The sequence below is a fragment of the Schistocerca piceifrons genome, chromosome 2, assembly GCF_021461385.2.
Source record: "Schistocerca piceifrons isolate TAMUIC-IGC-003096 chromosome 2, iqSchPice1.1, whole genome shotgun sequence".
In the NCBI taxonomy this organism is placed as follows: Eukaryota; Metazoa; Arthropoda; class Insecta; order Orthoptera; family Acrididae; genus Schistocerca; species Schistocerca piceifrons.
In genome coordinates, this window is record NC_060139.1 from 372,293,688 (window position 1) to 372,313,648 (window position 19,961).

General features: G+C 38.8%; 1 protein-coding gene across 4 annotated transcripts in view; it reads left to right on the plus strand.

Moving 5' to 3' along the window:
- The window catches only part of LOC124777540 (dual specificity mitogen-activated protein kinase kinase 4-like), a 135,342-nt gene that overhangs the window by 74,156 nt on the left and 41,225 nt on the right, over nt 1-19,961 (plus strand). For all 4 annotated transcript variants that reach the window (XM_047252996.1, XM_047252993.1, XM_047252995.1 and 1 more), the window contains 3 exons: nt 18,982-19,045; nt 19,143-19,256; nt 19,357-19,476. In XM_047252996.1, the coding sequence (XP_047108952.1) occupies nt 18,982-19,045; nt 19,143-19,256; nt 19,357-19,476 (298 nt within the window). The remainder of the gene's footprint in view (nt 1-18,981; nt 19,046-19,142; nt 19,257-19,356; nt 19,477-19,961) is intronic.

Below are 19,961 nucleotides of genomic sequence, written 5' to 3' on the forward strand. Positions count from 1 at the left end.
CAAAGGAAAGACCAAACAGAGAGAGACTCAAAGAGGTAGGAAAGGTATCAGATTTGGAGAACAGATTTATGAGAAAATGGCAAAGAGGTAGTGTTGATGAAAATGTTAATGACAAATGGATAAAAATGAGGGAAGGACTCATGAACTCTGTCAAAGAAGTACTAGAAATTAGAGTATCCCAAAACACCAGGAAAGAATGGCTAACAGAAAACATGGAAGAGCGGAGAAAGTGGAAAAGTGTAGAAACTGAAGAAGGCAAAAAGAGGTACAGGAAACTGAATAATGAATTAAGAAGAGAAACTGAAGAAGCAAGTTAAAAATGGATGAAACAGAAATGCGATGAAATAGAGAAAATGGAGAAAGAGGCAAAGCATGAAATGATGTATAGACTGGCTAGTGAGATAGTTTTTGAAAGTAAAAGAAAGAGGAATAACATGGACATAGAAAGAGCGGATGGTACTCTATCAGAAGAACCACAGGAGGTTTTGAACAGATGGCGAGAATATATTGAATGTTTGTATAAGGGGGATGAAATGCAAAGCGAAATTAAGGTTGAAGAGGAGCAATGTGTGCTGGAAGATGGAAAGGGATTCACCATCTTGGAAGCAGAAGTAGAAAAGGCGCTGAAGGAGACGAAGAATAGGAAAGCATGTGGAATTGATGATTTGCCAGCAGAACTGTTGAAGAGTCTGGGAAACAAGGCAAGAAAAGAAATAGTCTACCTCTGTAACGAGATATATGACAAAGGAGAATGGCCTGAGGACTTCCTTGCAACAGTTATGATACCAATAGAGAAAAAGAGAAATGCTAAAAAATGTGAAGAGCATTTGACCATCAGTCTAATTTCTCATGCAGCTAAAGTCTTGCTTAGAGCGTTGAATAGAAGGCTATATGGCAAGCTGGATAGAGGGATTGCAGAGGAGCAATTCGGATCTAGAAGAGGAAAAGGAACAAGAGATGCTATTGGCCTGTTAAGAACTATAGGGGAAAGGTATGTGGAAAAAGGTTGAGAAATCTTTGCTGTTTTTATAGATTTAGAAAAGGCTGTTGACAGAGTTCAGTGGAACAAGCTGATGGATATTTTGAAGAGGAAAGGAGTTGATTGGAAAGAGAGACGACTGATACAGAATCTATATTTACACCAGAAAGTAAGGATAAGGATTGGAAATGAAATGTCAGAAGGAAGCAGCATTGGACGAGGTTTTAGACAAGGTTGTTGCCTTTCCCCACTGCTGTTTAACGCATACCTTGAAGAGATTATTGCAAAAGCTTAGATGGGAAAAGAGGAATATGTATTGGTGGAAAGAGAATAGAATGTATAAGATTTGCTGATGACATGGTATTAGTGGCAGAAAGTGAGCAGACAGTGAATAACATGCTGAAAGATCTGAATGAAGCTTGTGTAGAATATGGTATGCAATTAAACACAGCAAAAACAAAGAGTTTGGTCATCAGTACAAGATGCAGACTGTCCAATATTAAAACATGACAATCTACCATTAGCCAAGTAAGCGCATTTAAATATCTCGGTAGCACAATAACTGAAGACTTGAGATGTCACCAGTAGGTGAAAACTCGAATTGCCATAGCAAAGGAGGCACTCAACAGAAAGAGGAGACTCTTACATGGCAAATTAGATAAAGGTCCAAGGAAAAGGCTTGGCAAATGTTTTGTCTGGAGTGTGGCACTATATGGGACAGAAACATGGACACTGAGATGAGAGGATTAAAGGTGTTCTAATCACCATGAACAAAGTGAGCATGATTAATAACTCTGCTGCAGGTTGCTGACCACCATTTTCTGAGATACATTGCACATCAAAAGGCTGTTGTTGCTGACCATCGTTTCCTCGCATACATTACACATCAAGAGGTTGTGGTTACGTTAGGATGCAAGTGTAAATTCAGGGCTACAAAAAGCATCATTTCTCATAAATTTTTAGAAAAGAACAAAAAAATTAAATTCAAGAAAAAATGCTTCAAGATTGACTACTGTTTCTTACACAACTGCACTCTTGGGATCACACAGTATAAGGTTCACTGTAGAACTCCCTGTACTGTTGAGGAAGGAATGGCAACATTGTCGATAGGCCTCCGTGTGTTACATCTGTTAAAAATGGCTGGTCTTTCAGATGAAGTTCAGTTTGGCACAAGTCAGCCATGGACTTTCATCCTTGAATCCACAGACATTTTTTGACTTTTCTGATTCAGAGTAAGAATTTTTGATAGCTATTCGAGATGGATAAGTATGACAAACTCTGATCATGCTTCATTAGGAGACCATACAACCCTGCACTAACAACTATGTTTCAGCAGCATCTTTAAAATAAAATATGTCAGTTGTATGCATTGGAATTACATGAAATGGGTTCATAGCTTTAACTGACTCAACAGTCTAATGTAAATCCTGCAGAACAAAGACCTTGCGTACCATTCTTCATTTTTCTAGAATTGCAAAATCTCTGTTGTACCTCAAAAAATTGTGCCAACTGAAGTGGAAACTGGCATTTTATCTCCTTAAACCATCCTAGACTTACCAGAAACATCATTAAAAACACAATTGTGGTATTTTTATTTTGACCTGCATGATTGTGTGACAAGATAAGTTTGGTAAGGAAAGTTCAGACAGACTATAAATAATTTAGGGTGAAAGGAGACAACTCAGTTGATAGTAGGAGCATTCAGTAGTTGATAAGCAGACAAGAAAGGATGAGAACTTTCAGATGGATCCTTTAACATGCTATAATGTGTACACACACACACACACACACACACACACACACACACACACACCCGTGGGGAAGTTCGGATGGTGTGGCTATAGGGAGAGGTGAAGCGAAAGAAAGAGTTGGGGGAGGGCTGGCAGACAGCTCGCTGGCAGTAATGCGGTGCAGAAATTGCAGCAGAGTTGGTATATGACATGGATGCTTTCATAGGTGGCACTGCATCTGATGGGATACTATTGCATTTGCGTAAATATGGGCCGTACTTCTTTTTTCTAATTTTTGGATTGAAAAAGGGTAGTGCAACCTATAATCGAGATTTTTCTCATTAGATCATAAATTGTCAAATTTCAAAATGAGATGTACACATATCGTACTGATGCTTTGAGAACTCAAATGGGAATCCCTGGAGGGAAAATGACTTTTTTTCTAGAAATGCTGTTGAGAAAATTTAGATAACTTGTCATTTGAAGCTGATTGCAGAACAATTCTACTGCCACTAACATACTTATGTGTAACAACCACAAAGCTAAGAGAAATTGGGGCTTGCATAGAGGCATATAACAGTCATTTTTCTCTCGCTCTATTTGCGAGTGGAACAGGAAAGGAAGTGACTAGTAGTGGTTCAGGGTACCATCCACTGCGCAGGTACAGTGGCTTGCGGATGATGTATGTATATGTGGATGTAGATCTTATGGATTGAAATTAATACTATTGCAACCTACTGCTGTTACTTTTGTAAACCATCAAAGATTCAAGAAGAAAATAGCAGAAAAACATACCTTGTTTGCAAATAAAGTAACTGTACTTTGTTTTGTAGAACTGTGTCAGCTTGTTTGTACCTACCCAAATCGAGCACATTCACTTCCCATCATCTCAGTATCACTGGATCTGATTCTTCACCATTGCTAGGTGATTCAGATACTGCTCAGAATCACTATCACAAAGGAGGTCATCTTAGTCCCATCAAGATTTTGGATATTCCAGATTTTTTGAAGCTTTTCATGACATGTTCTTCTGATTTATGGACTTCAAAACAGCACGTGTAAATGTGCAGTGGTGTGTCATAGTGAAGAAATATGCAAATGAGACATTTGGAGTGGACATACAAAGAAACCCAGTTGTAAATCATTCAGTTCCACAATTTCATTAATTAAGAGGAGGTGAAGAAGACATTGTCAAGTGTGCAGCATCATCATTTTTTTACCTTACACCGTAAGATACTCAAAGTAGCAAAAAAACTTGTGATGGAGAAGGTTTCTTAGGATTTCCTTATTGATGTTTGATCTGGGTGGTCGTAGTTCTGTTATAGATTAGATAAAACACTGGCCTCAGTGTAGATTGGAACTGACAGCCAACGTAGCACGACCCCATTACCTCAGAGTTGTTGAAGAGCTGTTGCATTTGTCTCTGTCTGACGCCCCAGTAATGGCTAGGACAGTCTGATCACAGTGCAAAAGATGAGATTAATTGCAATTGGCCTTCCTTGACCCAAGACTATAAATTGATAATGAGATTTCACACCTGATGTGAAAATCACTCAGATTACTCTATTGAAAAATATCACGAAGGAGTTCCTGGGTGAACAGCCAGGGGTTTGTGGCCAACAGGCGCAATATTTCAGCAAGCGACCACGTTGCCATCGTCAGGTGCACTGATGAACTGACCGCCGAGGCACCGGGCTTTTATCTCCTTCCCTCCTCCAAGTGTTACCAACACGGTCTGCGTCCAGGTACGGAGCATTCGGTTCGCAGTCCGCACACTGGGCAATGTGCTGGTGGCGTCTTTTTAGTATCTCTGCCTGTTCTAGAAGTCATTTCATTGTGGGATGTCTTCTTTCTCCTTTTAATCAGATTCAAAGTGGGTTCCCAGGCATTACTAAGGATGTATTTGCTATCTTGATTGATCAGCAGTTCCCATATGCAAATCTTGATAGATTCTTTAATGACGCAGTTCCAGTATTTGGACATCTGTGTCAGAACCTTTGTCTGGTCGTAATTCATTCTGTGTAATTCCGAGAGGCAATGTTCAGCACCCACTGGTTTGCTAGGCTGCTGCAGTTTTGGTGTGCCATTGATGTTCTCCGCAACCTTCTATGATATGCGCGCTGTTTGACCTATGTAAGTCAAGCCATATTTGCAGGGGATCTGGTAGACTCTGGATTTCCATAGTCCTAAATTGTCCTTGACATTACCAAGCCATGCCTATGTCTTAATTGGTGTGCGTAAGACAGTCTTCACTCGATGTTTTTGAAGAATTCGACCTCTCTTTCCTGATAAAGCATCACAGAATGGAATAAATGCTATGCTCCCATCCTGCTGAGTTTCCTCTTCTATTTCCTCCAGTTGTACAGTCCGTGTGGGACATAGAGCTCTCCAAATCTGCTTCTCTGTGTAGCCGTTTTTCCGGAAAACTGACCTCAGATGTTGAAGTTCTTGGTTAAGGCTCTCATTGTCTGATAGGATATGGGCCCTGTGAACCAATGTTTTGAGGACGCCGTTTCTCTGCAATGTATGGTAGCAGCTGTTTGCATGTAAGTAAAGGTCAGTGTGCGTCTTCTTATGATACACGCTGTGACCCAATGTTTCGTCTGCTCTTCTTTTAACCAGGTTATCCAGAAGGGAACACTCCATCCACTTTGACTTCCATGGTAAACTTTATGTTCTGGTCTATGGAATTGAGATGTCGGAGGAAACCATTCAGTTTGTCTCTGCCATGCGGTCATATGACAAAGGTGTCGTCAACGTAGTGGGTTTCCACTGTGCTGAATGCAGGGTTTCCTCTTCGATATGTTCCATGAACAAGTTGGTGACAGTCTATCAAGATTTGGGTACGGGAACCACTGATCAATTGAGATAGCGGTTACATCCTTAGTAGGGGCTGGGATCCTGCTTTGAATCTGATTAAAAGGAGAAAGAAGACATTCCACCATGAAATGACTTTGAGAACAGGCAGAGATACTAAGAAGATGCTGCCAGCATGCGCCCCTGGGCTTGGACCGTAAAGGAACAGATGCTGGATGCTCCGCACCTGAGTGCGAACTGTGTTGGGAACACCTGAGGGTGGAAGGAGATAAAAAGGCCAGTGCCGGCGCTCCAGCACTCAGTTTGTCAGTGTACATGATGAAGGCAACGTGGCTGCTTGCCAAAATCCTGTGCACATTGCATACTAAAACTGGGCTGTTCACCCATGAACTCTTTCGTCATGAAGTACACTGGGGGAAATTGAAGAATCACAAAAAAATATCAATTGAACTTAGCAGGATAATTCTGTGCCATTCTGGATGTAACTTGATAAACAGTTGCCAAACATATTCTTTATTGTTGGCAAGTTTCAGTTGTACTGCCAGCAGTAGAATATGTTTCCAAGCTTGTGTGTTCCTTGAGTGAGCTCAGAAGTGCACACATCTTGTGTCATAAAAACACAGCTGATGAGGCTGGAATACTGGAAGTATATGCCAAGGAGTTTTATTCCCATTTCTGTTATTAGTTTTAGGCACAAGAGTATAGTTAGTAATAATATTCATATTCACTGACTGCAAAGCAAACAACATAAGTCTATAACGGTCATTATTATTTTTGTATGTCTATTTTAAATGTGCTGAAAACAGGAAAGTTCATTCACTACATGTGATTCATATTTTTGGAGCATCTCCTGTGTAAGTATGATGAATAGGCAACACACATTTGGATCATTATGGACGTAGAGTATGCTTTTCTTAAGAATGGTGTTATTGGCAGTGAATGACTTAACTGCCATGTGAGCAGTGTTTAACATGTCGTAAAAGATGTAAAAAAATTATTTACAAAACAAGAGGCATAAAGGATCTTTATACATGCAAAAATGGTGCTAAAACAGACATGATAAAATGTGAAGTAACCTGTGTTGAGTAGTACTATGAACAGTAATTATGTATATTATGAAATATTGTAGTTATGATTGGTAAATGTGTTTGACTAAACTACAGTATAAATACATACTGCAGGTGCAAAGGACAACTTTATTTTATACCATTACTCCATTGTGAACATGCCGTGGAAGTTACGTTTTTAGTTTCTCAGAAATTAACAACAGTTGTGGCATTACAGAATTGATAAGCAGAGTTTTGATTTTGTTATTTGTCAGCCTGTAGAAGCTCTAAGACACCATGTTACAGTCAAATGTTTACTTCCCAGAAAGTGAGACATTATTGATAATAGCTTAACTTCCCTTCTCCATCGTCTTCTGTCCATTGCTGCAATCCACCATCTGTGCACATCTTTTGCTGACTGATGCAGATCTTTATGGAGGACATCACTCCACTTCTTCCTTGGCCTTCTAGGGGGTTTCTTTCCTGTAGGGATGAAATGCTTGGAGTTTCCATGGCCACCTGTTGTCTTCCATCCAAGTTACATGTCCAGGCCACTGTAGTCACTTACTTCTGATGATTTTGGCTATATTGGCATCTTGGTACAATTCGTCTAACTCTTGTTTGTGTCTTATCCTCCAGTTACTATTGATTGCATCCAATATTGGACCAAAGATCTTCCACAGCACTTATGTCTCATATGTAGGGAGTTTATAAAAGTCGTGCTTTTTGGATGCTCTCCATCGCTCAGCCACATAGTACTGCGGGTTGGATCAAGGTTTTATTTAGCCTAATATTGAACCATCGTGAGAGACATTTGGGCCGAAGCATTTTTGTTAGGCTGTAGAAGCCTACTGGGATCCTGGCGTTTATCTCTTCTTTGCATAATGAGTTCTCTCTGAGAAACTCTTCATATATTTAAATTTGCTGACTCTCTTGTAGGACCGGTCTCTCATCCACAGTGACTGTAATTTCCTGTCTCTTGACCTTATTGACAACCCATTATGAAGAAATCCTTCATGGATCTGTTTATGAGTAACCTGGATGATAGTTCTAAATAGTTTTAAAATTGCTTTGTGTCTCAAAATCTTCATCATTTAACTGCTTGTCTCCTAATATGAATTATTTTTTATGAATTTTTAAAATTTGCACAATATGTCATTTTTGACTGACGTCTGGGTAATACGACAAATGGGTATAGCAGATTTAGGAAGGTTTAAAAAGTAACATTTAATGCATGTGTATTGAGTTAGTTATTGTTGAGAACAAACCAACAGTGTATATTTAAAAATAGCTCTATTTACGAACATCACAAAAATCTTTGCTCCATTACTTTGACCAGCATATTCAGTGTGTGCACATTCCTTAGACTGTTGACACCTTAACCAGTACTTTCCAAATTTTGACTGGGAATTCAATTTGTTGCACTGGAAGCATGGACAATCATCTGAATCATCAGCCAGGTCATCCAAGAATTTTCTTTCACAGAATACAGGGTTATTACAAATGATTGAAGCGATTTCACAGCTCTACAATAACTTTATTATTTGAGATATTTTCCCAATGCTTTGCACACACATACAAAAACTCAAAAAGTTTTTTTAGGCATTCACAAATGTTCGATATGTGCCCCTTTAGTGATTCGGCAGACGTCAAGCTGATAATCAAGTTCCTCCCACACTCGGCGCAGTATGTCCCCATCAATGAGTTCGAAAGCATCGTTGATGCGAGCTCGCAGTTCTGGCCCGTTTCTTGGTAGAGGAGGTTTAAACACTGAATCTTTCACATAACCCCACAGAAAGAAATTGCATGGGGTTAAGTCGGGAGAGCGTGGAGGCCATGACATGAATTGTTGGTCATGATCTCCACCACGACCGATCCATCGGTTTTCCAATCTCCTGTTTAAGAAACGCCGAACATCATGATGGAAGTACGGTGGAGCACCATCCTGTTGAAAGATGAAGTCGGCGCTGTCGGTCTCCAGTTGTGGCATGAGCCAATTTTCCAGCATGTCCAGATACACATGTCCTGTAACGTTTTTTTCGCAGAAGGAAAAGGGGCCGTAAACTTTAAACTGTGAGACTGCACAAAACACGTTAACTTTTGGTGCATTGCAAATTTGCTGCACGAATGCGTGAGGATTCTCTACCGCCCAGATTCGCACATTGTGTCTGTTCACTTCACCATTAAGAAAAAGTGTTGCTTCATCACTGAAAACAAGTTTCGCACTGAACGCATCCTCTTCCATGAGCTGTTGCAACCGCGCCGAAAATTCAAAGTGTTTGACTTTGTCATTGGGTGTCAGGGCTTGTAGCAATTGTAAACGGTAAGGCTTCTGCTTTAGCCTTTTCCGTAAGATTTTCCAAACCATCGGCTGTGGTACATTTAGCTCCCTGCTTGCTTTATTTGTCGACTTCCTCGGGCTACGTGTGAAACTTGCCCGCACGCGTTCAACCGTTTCTTCGCTCACTGCAGGCCGACCCGTTGATTTCCCCTTACAGAGGCATCCAGAAGCTTTAAACTGCGCATACCATCGCTGAATGGAGTTAGCAGTTGGTGGATCTTTGTTGAACTTCGTCTTGAAGTGTCGTTGTACTGTTATGACTGACTGATGTGAGTGCATTTCAAGCACGACATACGCTTTCTCGGCTCCTGTCGCCATTTTGTCTCACTGTGCTCTTGAGCACTCTGGCGGCAGAAACCTGAAGTGCGGCTTCAGCCGAACAAAACTTTATGAGTTTTTCTACGTATCTGTAGTGTGTCGTGACCATATGTCAATGAATGGAGCTACAGTGAATTTATGAAATCGCTTCAATCATTTGTAATAGCCCTGTAATTCTTTTCCGAAGTAAACTTGTGTTCTCGATTTTCTTGCTGGAACACCTTTTTATTTTTCAAGTTCTTTTACACACAAACAGTAGGGTGTTATCTTGGATGTTTACCTTCTGTGTAGTCCATATACATGCGACTTGAAATGGAAGGAATGGGACTGATGTTTGATGTTTGCTATTTGCAGTCTTGGTGATGGAGAGATTTTCTGTTTTGAAACATCGGTATTGATGACAGTAGCAGTTTTAGGGTTCTGTTTATTGGGTTGCCCAGTTGTTCCAGTTTCTTCATTTTCACAGAGTGACCAGCCCATTGGGAATTTCAGGTTGGTGCATCCTAGGGTCAGATATTGAATGTCTGTGGTTGCTGTTGCAGCAGACAAATGATATGGAAACATGTCTAGGTTGAGAGGCGAAAGTCCAGTGTGCCCAAAGCCACTCTCAGCAATAGGAATAGTTGCTGCTCTCTCATTAACTTTAGCAAATAAATGACAGAACTGTTATTGAGAAATAGTCCTTCCATGATTGATATTGAGGTATCTTGTTACTTCCTGATAATAGTATATTTTAAGGGGTCCATAGAATGAGACCTCTAAGGGTTTCTTAAGTTGTAGCCGTGTAGAAGTTCTTCTTAGCAGTGCTGCTGATGACGAGTGCCACAGGTACATGAGCGGTTTCACACACAGCCACAGCCACTGAACGAAGGCACTGCTGGCCATCTTGGTGGCCTGCTTTGCCGCGAGTGGCCACCACAAAAATTGTCATAGATAGTGCTGTTGGGTATGGGAACACATGGACCAAACATCAATACAGAAGTTTTGCCATTGAGATTGAGACGTGGCCTACCATATGGGACCTGAAACATGACAGTTACAGCAACAAGATGCCAAAGAAGAATGTGTGGTAGTCCATCATACGGAAATTTGAAATGATTTCACTGGCATGTCCACAACAGTAAAAAACTTGATCAGTAAGAAAAGTAAAGTTTATTTCCGTCAAACATCAGTAAAACAGGAAATATTTTAATAGCTAAAATACTTTATAGAAATTCAGTACATAAAAAGTTGCACTTCAAGCTAACATTTCAGATGCGTGTTAGTCCTGATTTCAAATTTGATGTTAAATTGAGTCATTCCCATCTTCCTTCATCAGCTGTTTGGATGCATTTAGTTGCACTTCCAGGTAGAGATATGTCTACTGGCATCTCACCCTCTAGTCCAGCAATAAGAAGTGTGTACTCAGACATATACCCATCCCTTTCTCTGACAAAGTTATGCAGAAGGCAGCAAATTTCTGTTGTAATTTCTGCAAAATATCGTTGAACTTATGTACACTAACATGCCTTTGTAGCACCACTGACACACATTTGGAGTGCCACTCATGCTCAGTAGCAGCCTTCATTATTTTTGTGGCTTGCATGCCCATCTAAAAGAAGAATGACTTTATTTTCCATAACAGGTTTCACAAAGGAACAGAAACGTTTCAGCCACTGTACAAAAATTTCACCTGTCATCCAGTCTGTTTCCCATGCAGTGCTGACTGTTCCTAATGAAGCCTCATCATTTAGTTTGTTCTTCCAGTTTTTCCTGTGGTAAAGCAACATGGGTAGAATGAATCCAGAAGGACCCAAGTAACATTATTAATCACATGCACACCCCTTTCTGCACTGGTTTGTGCACTTACCTGCTTCTTTCTAGCCTGAGCAAATACTTCTGCAGTTTTGTGTACTATAGTAAGACTAGACTCATCCATATTGTAAATGTTGCATGCAGAAATTCCATCCTTGCTCAGAAATTTATCGTAAATACAAAAGAACTGCTGCACAACTTCTTAATTAAAATTAGCTGGACAGAGAAAGGAAGCAAGAAGAGATGAAAAGCAAGAGGCGCAGGAGGAGACGGACAGGGAATGAGGTTGGGGATGGAGGAGAGTGACAGAGAGGGGCTGAAGGAGATGGTGTTCGGAAAAGGGGGGAGGGGCAGAGTGTAAGGGGTCCGTAGGCCCTTACTATAAGTTTTGCAACAGCACAGGTCGACAGGACAAACAATCGATAGTGTGTGTCGGGTTGCGAGAGCGAGAGCGAGTGTTGAGTCAGTCAGTAGAGTGGGACCCAGGCTGCGGGCCGGACCGTGGGGCGGCCGGTGGCCATAATGCAAGGCCGTACCGACAAAGGGGGTGGCCATCGCCGCGGTTTAACCCCTTTTGTGTTAGAAATATACGGGAAAGTGAACAAGTACAATTACTAGTGTGATTTAATGATATTTCAGTGCCGATATTTGTATTTTCGCGTCTACCGCGCCGGCATTATTTGGATTGCAGTGTTGGATTGTAGTGGTGAATTACAATGATTGAAATTGCGTGTGACGATAATGAATAACAAAGAGGCCTGTGCTGAGATTAGCCGTTATTAATTTTGTACGACGAAGGCAGTGGCTGTCTCCTTACTTTGTGTTTTTGGTGATGGATATAAGTCGTTGATTAATGAAGCTGTGTTGTCGTTCTTCTTGGCACCAGACATTTCTTTATTACAGCATTTGAGAAGGACAAAATGGAATGTAACATCCCCGTAGCAGTCCAATCCGATTGCCAGCCCATTAGGTACACGGTCACATTAATTATTATCTATTTGGGCTGCTATCAGATCCCGATCAAGCGGGATTAGTCAGTAGATTAAACCGGAGTGTTACACCCTTGGCGCAGTCGGTAGGACAACGTCCTGTCACACGGCGCCACGTATAACACTACAGCAGCAGCATTTACGTAGCTAACGTAATCAAATACCAAATTTTGGTTTATTACTTATTATGCCCCAACAGAACAAATAGTCCTGTCACGGTCGCCAAGGGTGTAAAATAGTTCAAGAGTTCAGAACTGCTTACACTTGAACTTTGATTGAGTTTATGTCCTTTATACAGAGAATGTTGTTTGACTTCACTTTGTCCATCACAATGCTAAAATCCATTCTGCACATCATGCAAAGTGTCCTGTCCTTATTTTACCCTCAGTTTTAGCAATGAAAATATCTTCTCCCAGTTCTTCAATTACATCTCCCAGTTCTTCAATTACACCAGCTGATGAGATTTTACTTTCTTCTTTGAAGAAATCTTTTCACTATCACTAATTTCTAATTACCATATGTTAAGGACTGCAAACTTGATTGAATCATTTGCTTTAACACAGGGCAAGTGGTGAGCACAGAACACAAACAATGCCAGTGGTGGTGATGGGACGTAAACAATACAAGCAGTGATCAAAAGGATGCTACTTTCAAACCAATCCTTGTTTGTTTTGCTTGCAGTTGTTTCCAGCATTGGTGTGTATAATAAAAAATTGGTCTCTGACCAGAGGTAGTCACATTTCAGGCTTAAAAATATATTCTCTTTTATGGGCCATGTTAAATGTGACATCTTTTGCAACTGTTAAAAAATGTAAAATTAGTGACTCCGATCAAAGAAAAAACAGAGGGGCAAAATTAAACCCAAAAAAATGGAGGAATCCTGTAAAATTAGTGACTCCGATCGAAGAAAAAACAGGGGCAAATTAAACGTAAAAAAATGGAGGAATCCATTAAAACGTATTACTTGGCAACCCGAGAACATACTCACTTTGGTACTTTGCTCAAGAATGTGTCTGCCACTTATTCTTTGATATGGTTAAATAAAATTATAAAACAGCAGGTTACCAGTGCACTTAATTATGAGGACTGAGTTGTGGGTGATTGGAAGTGTATTTTGATTTTTATGCTTGTCTAACCACTTGCAGAGTGCTATTCTGTACATAGTTGTAAGTAATGTGACCTCTTACTGCCTATCTCATATGATATGTGTTATTTTTGTTTAATTATTTGTGTAAATCACCTGACTCACCACACTTGACAGTTGTATTAAATGTAACATTAGCAAAGTTTGTTCCCCTCCTTTTCGTTCCCACAGTGTGTAACCAGGCAAAAGAGGCAACACAGTGAATATATGGTGCCCAAGATAGAGCTGGCATTTGATGACACTTTCTCTCAGTGATCATGAGGTGCTTGCATGTGATGTTCTTGTCATATTTTTTCCCAAAATTGTTCTGTTAAAATAATACCTTTCATTTTCCCTCCACAAAATAGATTAATGTTAGATATAACTTCATAGTGTTACCAGTAAGTACTTAATTATTCTGACTGAATCTTTACAGCTATCTGCTAGTTATCATACAAAGAGAAATATCAAGTGGGGAATTCTGCATTTTCTTACAGCAATGATAGTTCACCATAGATGTTGGCACCATGCTGCTTACACTGTATCAGGGATTGTCTCATAAATGTTTCTTTCATGATTCATTGATGCAAACTAGGCATTAACTATTGTTATGATAGACACATACCATCCAGGGCAAGGCTGAGTCAACAGATTGGAGCCAGTGTTGGCATCAACAGTATTTGTCAATTGTGTGGATAGATGGAATAGCATTGCCCCCCAATGTTAGTATGATTCCATTGCTTGTTGGTATCTTTACTGAAAATCGGTTGACATTGGACCAGTATCACTATGCTGATCATCCATTGATGGCAACTTTATTTGTTTTCTCTCTCTTTACTGTTTCGAAACTGAGTTCGTTTGTTAGTTCATTCAACATCGTATTCATTTCAAAGTTTAGTTTTTTGAAATGTCTCACAGACAGTGGAGCAATGTTATTTATGCTCAACATCACAAATACACCTGCTGCGATCTGTGTGTCAGACTTGTTTACATTGGCTCTGTATGAATTCAACTGAATGTTGGCTTCAGCGTGTGAGCACTGTCCCATAAATATTGGCCAAAGTTGGTGCTAGAATTGGCATCAGTATGTGGACAAAGGGTAACATTATGGCTTCTAACCATCATGATTACTTTGGAATAGGTCTGTAAAAGTAACGTATAAATTGGAATTATGTGTGTTCAGTCTTATCAAATTACCCACCTGTTACGTAGTATTGATTACTTATTTCATGTATTAATATTCACTGTAATTATGCATGTGTGTTACAATATGTCATTACTGTGAAGCGATTGTTATATATGAGTTTGTTAACATTTTTACTGTGTGACTGGTGAGGGAAGTGTATAAACAGATCTCTAAACATTCTTGACTTTGGGTGAATCATCAATTGCAAAAAAACAAGTATTACTTATCAGTAATTGTAACTAATTAAACACTATGCATTCTTAAATTCAGCAGCAAATAGTAATTCTGTGTTGTATTGAGCTCTGCCATAAATAGATTGTTTGACATTCTTATCAATGCTTGGTGGTAAATGCTCCTGCTGCTAGCACTAAAGCTTTGTCTGAAAAGTTATGGAGCTAGATGTCAAACATTCTTAATATATGGTGTGTATATGGTTTGATTCAAAAGAGATGAATAAATTCAGATCTCTGTTAAAAGGAAACTGTTTTATCATTATTATAATTTGCTATTGCTATTTATGCGATGCAACTGGGAAATGCAATAAATGGACACATTAACTTAAGTTCTCTATTTTTGATGTTCAGACACACATCTAATGATAACATATTCATAGGACTAATGAAGTGAAATATGTTGACTATTTGTCTTGGCCTAAGTTGGACATGAATTACGCATGTGGAGGAAAAGTTACAAGTATCTTAAGTGTTGTTCCTGAATTTAAGAATGCATAGTGTTTAATTAGTTACAATTACTGATAAGTAATACTTGTTTTTTTGCAATTGATGATTCACCCAAAGTCACGAATGTTTAGAGATTTGTTTATACACATCCCTCACCAGTCACACAGTAAAAATGTTAACAAACTCATATATAACAATCGCTTCACAGTAATGACATATTGTAACACACATGCATAATTACAGTGAATATTAATACATGAAATAAGTAATCAATACTACGTAACAGGTGGGTAATTTGATAAGACTGAACACACATAATTCCACAATCAGTACGCCGGGAAAGCTTTAAACACACATCTTAAGTGTTGTTGGTATCAAATGGAACTTTGAGAATGTCTATTACTCAGTAACAAATACATTTGCAACAATTCCTCATGTGGGAAAGTGCTCAATGCGAATGTGTGAAGTGGGTCTGTAAGTTTAGTAGTGTAAACCCCGAAGCTATTTAATGACTGTTGAGGTGAAATCCTATAGAGGAGAGCATTGTTGTGAGGCATCAGTGTAATCATTGTTGTGGAAGAAGTGTGTAACATTCTTGTGTGTGTGTGTGTGTGTGTGTGTGTGTGTGTGTGTGTGTGTGTGTGTGGAGGTCGAGGAGGAGGAGGAGGACTTATTCAGAAGGCAGACAGTTTATAAGCATCAAGTTGGACAATCATTTTTGGGTGGCACAGACATTTTTTGTGAGGGCCAGAAGGCAGTGAAGGATAACAAATGCAACAGGTGGCATACAACTGGAAAGTGGCAACTGAAATAATAGAAAAATTTGGACAATCCAGTTGAGTAGTCAGTGCATGTTATCTGTAACTGGCCATGGCATATAGTTTTTAGTCAGTTGTATTGAGTACATATCAAGGAGAAGGGTCTGAAGTACTTATGATTGTTGCCCTCCCTACCAAATTCAATACTGTCTATTATTCTGGCTTCTTTTCTGATCTTAAATATAATACACGTCTTAATACTTCCTGGGCAGTCTTGCTAGCCATATTTCTCACAGTGGCTCAGATTTTTTCCAGAAATTTTGGCAGTGCTTCATCTGGAGCGTGAGACTTCTCAGATTTCATCTATTTCAGGCTGATTTTTACCCATTTTACCTCTTATGGACATGTCATCTTATCAATTGTGTTTTCCTGGAGAACCCTGTTACTTCAAATGAAATCACCTCTTCTGTCATAATCAATCTACTTCAGGCTCAGTTCCACATTACTTGGTGCTAAAACCCATTACAGACAACCAAGAAACTTTAGCACCTCTCAGTTTCTGCAACAATTCCAAACTCCAATGACTTCATATGGCATAGTCCAATTTTTCCAACGTTTTTTTGCTATCATCACTTATGTTCACCATTAATAACTATGGTTAGTTGATTCACAACCTTTACATCTTCATTTTCCTGGTATTCCTCCACAGGAACTTCACACTCTCTTGTCTGGGATTTTCCTGTTGAGCCTATATTTCAAACATCAAATGTTAGAAGATGAGTTTCATATTACAAAGAACTGTAATTTTCACCATTTTATCCAACATTCTTGGAAAACGGACAAGGTGCATGAAATGTGTTTCATGATTCTTCACCCAGGAATAGAATTAATTTAAAACTATTGTTTGAGCAAATTTCACTGAAATTGTGGCTGCCAGTCTAAATTTTTTGATGTCAATCAAAGCTCACTTTGAAGAGTCATAACTGATTTTCCCAAAGCATCTAACGTTAACATAGCTCAGTGTTGAATAAGCAAACAGTGTTGAATAAACCTACTTGTAGTCTTAAATCTTGATGGAGGAGGATGGAGAGTTGTTGGTGTTTGTTGTGGGGGGTAGCAATGAAACGCTTGTGAAATAAGCCAGCTGATTCAGCTTGAAAACCCATAGGATTTTATTCAGCCAAACCACAATGAAAGACTTTGAGGATAAATTCTTAGACTGCCATAGCATCACCAGTAGAGAATGTCTGAATGACTGACTGTTACTTGCAAGTTATATAAAATTGTAACAAATTATCGCCTCAACTGAGTGAAATGCATATGACTTTGTCTTTACCAAAACAAGGCGGGGTTTCTGCTCCGTAACTAGTGACCTGAAAAATTCGCATTGTGCAATGAATGTGAATATAGATGTGACTTCTGCCTCAAAAGACAAAAACTTGAAATTACCTAACAGATACTATTTAACACTGAATTGTATCCTGAAGAACTATTTCACCAGAGATAGTTTGAAATCATGGTATTTTCTGTATATAAATATTGAAAATTTATCCAATTTTTCGTTACTTGTATTGCACATCATCTGGTGAAGTCCAGTTTGGAAAGATAATGTGCATAAGAATGTATTTTCAAAGTAAAAAGTGCATGAATGCAATGACGTATCAGTGCACTCGATGCACTAGTGCCACACCAACTGAGGCCAATTGCGTGGTGTGTAAAAGATACATGCTGCATAACACAATGTAGGATTCTGCCATGAGACCTAACATTGTAGAACAAAGAAACATGTAAATGTGTTTGCTAGCTAAAGCTCAAAATTTGGTATAATGTGGACACTTTAATGCAAGTTTTAGATGGCCTTTGTTTTTAAGTGTGGGTGTGTCAAATAGGTAGTATTCCCTCACACTTTTCCTCTGTGCTCTGGCAGTCTTAATTGTAGATTGTTTAAGCCTGTGCCTGGTGACCAATTGATAGCATCTGATCAGTGCATTACAGTGATTGGAAAATGAAACTTGTCATTGTATTTCAACCACGTCAGAATTCTTCCCTAATTTGCAAATAGAGTTATACTTCTGAGGTAAGTGCCGTTTTCATTCTATCTGTAGCATTGTGTGTTGGTCATAAGGCTGTGAATTAAATGAGAGGACACACTTTATACTGGTGGGAAAATGCTGCTGCTTCGCAACAGACACAATCATTTTTTGGCTGCTTGAATAGAGCCAGAAAAAAAACCTCAATAGGGAGGGAAAAACTGCTGAATTTTTTGCAAAATCCAACATTTCGGTCAAAAAGCTGTCCATTCACCACTTTTTAAAATTATTTTTAATAATGAATTTCAAAGCGCTAAAGCTTCATCTTCAGACATACAGCTTGAAAACTTTTTAACTTTGAACATACAATCATTTTTGAAGTAGATGCGATCTTAGTCAGAAATAGATTAAAATTTTGCTAATAATAGATGCTACATTTTCATGTCCCTATGAGCATGACACTTAGATCAAATCACTTTGTTGCCAAAAATCAAGTGTCAAGCCTCCCTCATCCTCCATTCCCAATTTGGCTTAGGTGTACTTCTTTCTTTTCCAAAAAACATATACATAACTCAATGTATCTCTGTTACCAGCATTCAGAGGGCCACCTAGACAGGTTGAGGGGGCTGATTACGTAAAGTCTTTTGTAAATTCGCATGCATATTTTAATTTACGTGTTAGGGAACTTTCCAGATAGACTCTTATTTCCTCCACAGTTCTTGAGAAACTGCCTCATTATAGTGTTGAGGGCTAGTTTATTAAACCTGACTTTTAGGGGATCCACTGTACATTATTTTTTATCTAAGTTTAGGAGGCAATCTGGTTACACTTCCTTTAAATTATTGTTATTGTTATTATTTCACAACAGCATGGAGTGATGTATAAAAACTTACTTCATCTACAACTGGCTGGCATTAACTTGTAGATAAACACTGTAATCTTTACTTTATACTATGTTTGTGAGACACATATGGGAGGTCTTCTAGCAGATGTCTCATACTGTTGATAAATAAATAAAGAAACCCAGTTTTTGTGGTAAGCTTTGTTTGCAAAGGCAACAGCTTCTCACAATAAATTTCAGAATATTCAACTTTTCACTGAAGTTGCTGTCTATAAGGAAACATGAAAAATAAAATGTTCTCATTGTTTTGTTAATATTTTTAATTAAGTATTATTTTTGTACATTGCAGGGAGAAATTCAGAATGTGTCAAAGTATCCAGTCCACTGGGAAACTTCAAGTGTCACCTACTTTGGTAAACATCTTGACTTCTTAAATCTAGTAACTTAATGGAGATAGGATTATTGATTATGTCATTAAGGAATTTTAATGAGAAAACTCTTTCTGATCAGGTCTACGATTTCACTTCAGATGATCTGCAAGATCTTGGTGAAATTGGGAGAGGAGCTTTTGGTACTGTAAATAAGATGGTGCATAGGACAAGTAATACAGTAATGGCTGTGAAGGTACTATAACTTCAACACAAATAGAACAGTCAGCACAATTATAAAGTTTTTCATCTTGAGTTATGTTGTTAATTGTGATCATTGTTATTGTTGTTGGCAGAGAATTCGCTCTACAGTAGATGAAAAGGAACAAAAACAATTGCTAATGGATCTTGAAGTTGTTATGAAGTCCAATGAGTGTCCTTGTATTGTCCAATTTTATGGTGCCCTCTTTAAGGAGGTGAGTTTAAATTGAAATAATTTGCCTTATACATTCTTTACTCTTGTTATGCTGATTTCACACTGCGGCAGTACAGTAAACTAAAATAGTGTTGTTAGACCAGATAGATAAAGATGACATAACTATTTAATGAACCCAGAAATTAATCAGTTTTGTGTGACAATTTATAATTAAAATATTGAACAAAATTGAAGTGTTTAATGCTTTATGTTGCCTTTATAACTATTTCTCCTGTAACATTGTACAGACCCAATGTCAGAAGTAACACCAACCAAGTTTTTTTCTGCTTTCATATGAAGAGATTCGTAACAACACTGAATGAAGTACAGAACAGTACAAAGGCTCATAACTATAGAACACATCTGTATACAGCCTCATGGGTAAGCTTATGATAACTAAGTAAACATAAGTTAGACCAAGGGCCTGGCGCGCCAGTGTTATGTTGGGCTGATGTGCACATAGCATGGCACTTGCTGTGCCATCTG